The sequence below is a fragment of the Petaurus breviceps genome, unplaced genomic scaffold, assembly GCF_028583685.1.
Source record: "Petaurus breviceps papuanus isolate PSGF00001 unplaced genomic scaffold, PetGlider_PUasm1.0 185, whole genome shotgun sequence".
Taxonomy (NCBI): Eukaryota; Metazoa; Chordata; class Mammalia; order Diprotodontia; family Petauridae; genus Petaurus; species Petaurus breviceps.
Genome location: NW_027185797.1, coordinates 25,384,722 through 25,390,721, shown reverse-complemented (window position 1 = coordinate 25,390,721; position 6,000 = coordinate 25,384,722). Strand labels below are relative to the sequence as shown.

General features: G+C 55.7%; 1 protein-coding gene across 2 annotated transcripts in view; it reads left to right on the top strand.

Annotated features, from left to right (window-relative positions):
- GASK1A (golgi associated kinase 1A) overlaps positions 1 to 6,000 on the top strand; it is a 73,549-nt gene that overhangs the window by 43,142 nt on the left and 24,407 nt on the right. For both annotated transcript variants that reach the window (XM_069088609.1, XM_069088608.1), the window contains exon 2: positions 2,843 to 4,168. In XM_069088609.1, the coding sequence (XP_068944710.1) occupies positions 2,843 to 4,168 (1,326 nt within the window). The remainder of the gene's footprint in view (positions 1 to 2,842; positions 4,169 to 6,000) is intronic.

Genomic DNA, 6,000 nt, shown 5'->3' with positions numbered 1-6,000 from the left:
AGAGAGAGAGAGAGAGAGAGAGAGAGAGAGAGAGAGAGAATGCAGCATCAGAGAGACAGCTGAAACCTGAACTGAGCTTTCTCATTCTCTTCTGTTTCCTGACTCCTGCATCTCCTTATTCAGCTCAATAATGACAGGAGCATATGACTGAGGGACAGAGGCTGGTTCTGTCTCAGCCTGGGATGTATTGATGGGCTCTGCAGGGCTGGGATGGGCTGTAAAATGAGTAACTAGATTTCTCTTTGATAGAGAAAGCTTGTTTTTGCTTAATGGTGTGAGTGTGTGTGAGTGTGACTGTGTGTGTGTGTGTGTGTGTGAGACAAAGGTGGTCTGGCAGCAGCCCGTTACCATGGAGACATTTCCGGCGCTGCTGCTGAGAGATGCAGGCAGTGAGCCTCCTGCAGGTCCTCCCCTCCCCCCAGTGTGCTCAGAATTGCCTCCAGTGACTCTGGAGACTCCTGACACCCTGCAGAGAGTGCTGGGGACCTGAGTTCAAATCCCTTTCCTGCTGTCCTTCCTAAGCAGATCAGGAAGGCCGCTTCCTCTCCCTTGGCCTCAGTCTCCTCACCTGTAAAGTGACGGGGGCCAGGCTGCATGGCTTTTGGGGTCTCTCCTGGCTTTCAGTCTGAGGGTCCTAGGATGAAGTCACGTACTCTCTGTGGCCTCGGTTTCCTCATCTGTAAAATAAGGGGGTTGGGCTGGCAGCTTAGATCTTGGCCGCATTGGCACTTCGCCTCCTCCAAGAAGCCTTCCCTGATCTCTGAGCACCGATGGCGCCTCCCCCCAGCCCAGCCTCAGCCATGATGCCCCACAACCTTCTGCTGAACTCTCCCCTATCACTTTGTATTAGACTTGTGCTGTGTCCTGTCCTCCCGGGACCCCAAGCTCTGTGACGGCAGGTGAACTGTCTTCTAGAGACTTTTACAGGGGAAATGTTCACACCGATGTGTGCAATGCAGCATGGGACAGAACAAAGCGCCCCAGGGAATTTTGAGGAGAAAGAGAGTGTTTTCAGCTGTGGGGGATCAGCAGGAATCAAGAAAGGCTCCAAGGAGGAGGTGGCAACTTGAATGAACTGGGAATTGTCGCCCCTGTTTTATGTTGGGGAAACTGAGGCCCGGAAGCATGTGACCCATGAGGTCCCTTCTCTGCCCTTTTGTCAAGCATGGGTGTGGTGGACGTTGAGCCCCAGAGCCTGCATGGGGCTGGGCAGGGCTGGGCGGAGAAGTAAAGGCCGGGGAGCAGGGGGCATTTTTCAGGGAAATGCTGACAGATGGTCCTTTCGGCTTCACTTTCAATCTCCATTGACTTGTGGTTTGATCAAATGAGAAAGGAGAACGTGTCTGAACTTCTCCAGAAGCCACAAATGATGCTGAGTGGGCCCCGCTATTAGAGCTCTGTGGACAGACTGTTCTGGGAAATTCTGGGAAGAAGACCCGTTAGTCTTGGACAGCCGCAGAATGTAGAGGGGGGAGGCTGGGGAAGACGCAGCAGAGATGTGGCAGGCGGCACCCTTCAACCACACGCCTTTGCCTTGAGAAGGAATTGTGAGTGAATCATGAGAGCCAGCATTTACAAAGCACTTTAAGGCGAGCCAACCCCTCTAGGCTGTATCTCATCCGAATCTCTCAGTAGCCCTGGGAATTAGGGGATTATTATCTCCATTTTACTGATGAGGAAATAGAGGCAGACCAAGATTCAGTGACTTGCACAGGGTCTCTCAGCTCGTGTTTGGGGTCCAATCTGCACTCAGCTTTTCCTGACTCCAGCCCTAGTTTCTATTCATTATACTGTCTAGCTGCTCCTGCAGACAAGACAAAGCACGATGCCCTCTGCCAGCAGAAGATTCCTGTTCAAACATTTAATTCTACAGCCGTTTATGAAGGGCCTGCTATGTGGCCAGCCCTGTACCAGGCACTGGGGGCACAAAGTCCCAACCCAAACCCGCCAAAGAGAAAGGAGTTTCCTTTCTCTTGGAGGTGGGAAATAACCAAGACACTAAACTAGGTGGCTCCTGGCCTTAGAATTGAGGAGAGAGGAGGGTTCTGGGAGGGAAGGAGGAGGGATGGAAATCCAGGCATGGGACGTGAACAGCCTGTTTGAATGCAGCAAGGTGGGTGATGGAGAGAGGAGTTTATAAGTAGATTGGGCTGTAGTGCGTGGCTGGAGGTGTAGTGGGGGGCCTTAAGTGTCCGACTGAGAAGGCTCCATTCTGTTACTGACCTTAGGGAAGCACCACAGAGAGTTTTTGAGTAGGGGAGTGGCCCAGTGAGGAGGCTGTTAACGAGAGTCCAGTGGGAGCTTTGATCCAGGGCAGAATAGGGAGAAGGGAGTGAATGGGAGAGAATCTGTGGAGGGAGAATGGATGGGACACAGCCGCTGATGGGAGAGGGCAGTTGTGGATAATGGAGGAGAAAGAGTCTGGATGCCTGAAGTCACAGACTCGGTTTCCCAGAGATAAACTCCTTGGCTGCCTGACCTGTCTGTCTGCCCCACTCTTAGGCCATTTAATGGGTTAAACTTGTTTCCTGAAATTTGTACTAGTCATGAGCTGACAGTTTCCCTTGTTCCCTTTCCCAATGGGAGTCAGGAAGACCTAAGTTCAAATCCTGCCTCAGACACATACTAGCTGTATGACGGAGCATATCATTTAAACGTCTTTCCCCCTCAGTTTCCTCATCTGTAAAATGAAGGCGTTGGACTGCACGACTCCTAAGCTCCTCTCCAGCCCAAGGTCTTGGAGTCCTTCTTGTGCTAGAGGCCAGCAGGGCCTGCTTGGCGGGGGCTCCAGGACTCTGGTTGTGTTTCTAAAGGCTTCCTCTCTCTCCCTTTGCCTCCCTAGGCTTCCTGGCTCTGGAGGAGGCTGCGTGGGAAAAGACTGTCTATCACTGGCTTTTGCTTCTTCCTGGCCCTGTCCATGGCTGCCCTCACCGGCTTCTCCCCAGGCTTCCCAGCCCACGACCGTGGGGGTCCTTCCAGCTCTCCTCACTGGGCTGGCTGGCCCCTCAGGGCCATGGAGGCCATTCCTCCAGGCAGCCCACAGGCTCTGAGCTCCAGTCAGGGTCAAAAGATGTCCCCCCTGGGAACCTGGGAAGGATGGGCATCCCGGAAGAGCTCCAGCTTGGTCTGCAAGGACGATCGAGGCCCCAGAGGTAGAGTAGGCCACGGCCGTCCCCATCCTAGGGAGTCCAGCAGATACCAGGGCCGGGCCAAGAGGGACACTGCTGCTGCTGCCGCCACCGTCACCACCACTCCAAGAGACTCCGGGGCCCCAAGTCACCTGGGCATGACCAGGAACATTCTTCTGGGGAGGAAGGATGCCAGGGGCCCTTTGGTTCTGAAACGTGACTGGCATGATGCCCATTTCCCACAGCTGCCAGTCAAGGTTGTCTCCCCTGGGGCCCATGTGGAAGGACCTGCCCTCACCTCCGTCCTTGAGGACTCCAAAGCTGGTCAGGGTGGGCCCACCCTGCATGATCCAAATGGTCAGGCAGTTGGGGCTGGGGAGGAGGCCTGGGGGACTGGGGCCCAGGGCCGGACAGCCAGTTTGTGGCCAGGCTCTGTGGAAGAGCTTCAGGGCTCTGTCTGGTGCGATGCTGGGATGACCCGGGGCCGCTTGGAGGCAGGTGAAGTCCCACCCTGGTTCACAGCAGATGATGTGTGGAAAATGAGACTGCTGACCCGTGGAGAGGTGACTGGCAGAGCGAGGGTTCCTGGGCACGGGCAGGTCCTCCGAGTCGGCCTCTCCATGGAGGGCATGCAGAATGCCCTTCCCCCGGACCTTGGCCAGCTGTGCTCCGAGGGGCTCTGCGGGCTGATCAAACGGCCCAAGGACCTCTATGAAGTCCTGGCCTTCCACCTGGACCGGGTGCTGGGCTTGCACCGCAGTTTACCTGTGGTAGCGAGACACTTTGACAGCCCCTTGCTGCCCTACCGCTTCACAAGGGGAGAGCCTCGCCCTGTGGTCTGGTGGGCCCCGGACATCCGGCACCTGAATGACAGTGACCATGATCAGAATTCCTTTGCCCTGGGATGGCTGCAGTACCAGGCCCTGCTCCGGCTCCGGTGTGGCATGTGGGACTCTGGGGCTCCGCTGGGGGTTGCCCCCTGCCTGGGCATCCACCACAGCGAGTGGGCCCGGCTGGCCCTCTTTGATTTCCTCCTACAGGTAGGTGGGTGGGATGTTTGTGGGCAAGGTCAGACAGAAGAAGGACTAGCCCCTGACTGCTTGTTCACTGCTGGCAAGTATTCAAGGCCCTCTGCTTCTCCAGGAGCCTCTGCTGAGGAAGGGGGTCTGAATGGGGGGAGCTGTGACCAGTCTGCCTTGCACTGAGACCCACTCAGGGCATGGGCTGGGAAGAAGAAGCTGGGAATGGAGCCGGAAGGAAGCAGAGGTCATGGGATGTGTGGTTGGGTCTCCAGCCATCCACCCTGGCCCATCCTCTCATTTCTAGTGAAGCAGACCTCCACAATCCTGCCTGAGGCAGGAGCCAGGCTGTCCTAGGCTGTGTACTGTAGCCCAGGACATGTCATCATCAGCCCTTCAGGCCACTCTACCTTCCCAACCAAATCCTTTCCTCTCAGGCTGTAGGAACAAATCCATGCCACCTTTGCTTCTGGAAATGCTGATGACTGACTGACCCCATGGTCCTAGTTTCCATCTCCGAGGCTGCATAGACAAAACTCCTTCCCCTGTGTGTGGTCTGTCCCATAGAGGATAAGCTCCTTGAGGGCAGCCAATTCCTGTCAGCAAGCATTTATTAAGCACCTGCCGTGTGCCAGGCATTGTGTTAAGCTCTGGGGATAAAAAGGAAGCCCCCCCCCCAGTCGCTGCCCTCTGGGAGCTCACAGTCTGATGGGGAGATGAGTTCATTGGCAGCTTTTCCGAGGAACAGGGGAGAGTGGGGAGGGAAGGGAAGGGCCAGGGTGGATGGACGCCCATGGCAGTCTGCCGGCCCACAGCCTCTAGTCTTCTTTTCCATGGTCTCTTAGCCCTGGGGCTAGGCAGAGGTGCAAATACACACTGCAGCTCTCTGTTCTGAACAGAACCCCAGTGTCCCCTTCCTCCAGCCGGGGTAGCAGACTTCCTGCGCCCCTGAGACCTGTCTGCTTACATGAGCCGCTCTCCAGACAGGGCACTGCAAGCAGAGTCTGTGCCAAAGCCTCAGACCTCCTGGGCTCCTGCCCCCTCTTTCCTGGTTCTCTCCCTACCCATCAAGTGCAATGCTCTCACATTGGACAGTTTTATCCTTCCTGGAAAACCCAGGGGCAAGGCTGGCATGGGATTAGGTTTTCTTGGAGAGGAAATCAAAGACAGAGTTTTGGCAAGGGGGAGGATAAATCATAAGTGTCCTGTGGGCGCATCTCAGAGCACACCCAAGCATTTCCGTATAAACAGCCTTTTGTCTATTGAGGGGGTCTCTCAGTCCTCATTGGGTAGCTAATCTTCCTTGCTTACCTCCTGGCTATGCTCTGGGCAGCACCTCCTCTCCCTAGGTCCCCAGACATCTCTTCTGCGTGTAGACTTTGTAGTGGAGAGCACGAAGGCTCAGAAGGACCCACCACGAGCCATGGTCCATGTTGACCCAGTATAAGCCAAGCCCTCCTAAGTCACCTGTGAGATGTGGCGGCCCCAGCACCAGCACCATCCTCAGGGAGGGGGCCGACAGTCTCACTGTCCTTTCCCCTGGCTGGTCTGCATGCTTCCCGGCCAGCCCTTTCTCTCTCCTCCCCATTTAGACCAGGAGCAGCTGGACATATGAACCCCTCTATGACTCTTAGAAGTGTGCAAACACCTGAAGCTCACCACAGCCCTGGGGGCCTTTCCTTACATCTGTGCTGCCATGTCAGCCCTGGTGCCGTCATGTCTAACAATGGCTGAGTAATTTGCTCAATAGGCCTTTATGAAGCACCTGCTTTTGTGCTGAAGGTGCAGAGCTAAAGAGAAAACAGTGCCTGCCCGCATGGAGCCTGGAGAGGGCATCCCCTAAAGCTGCCTGC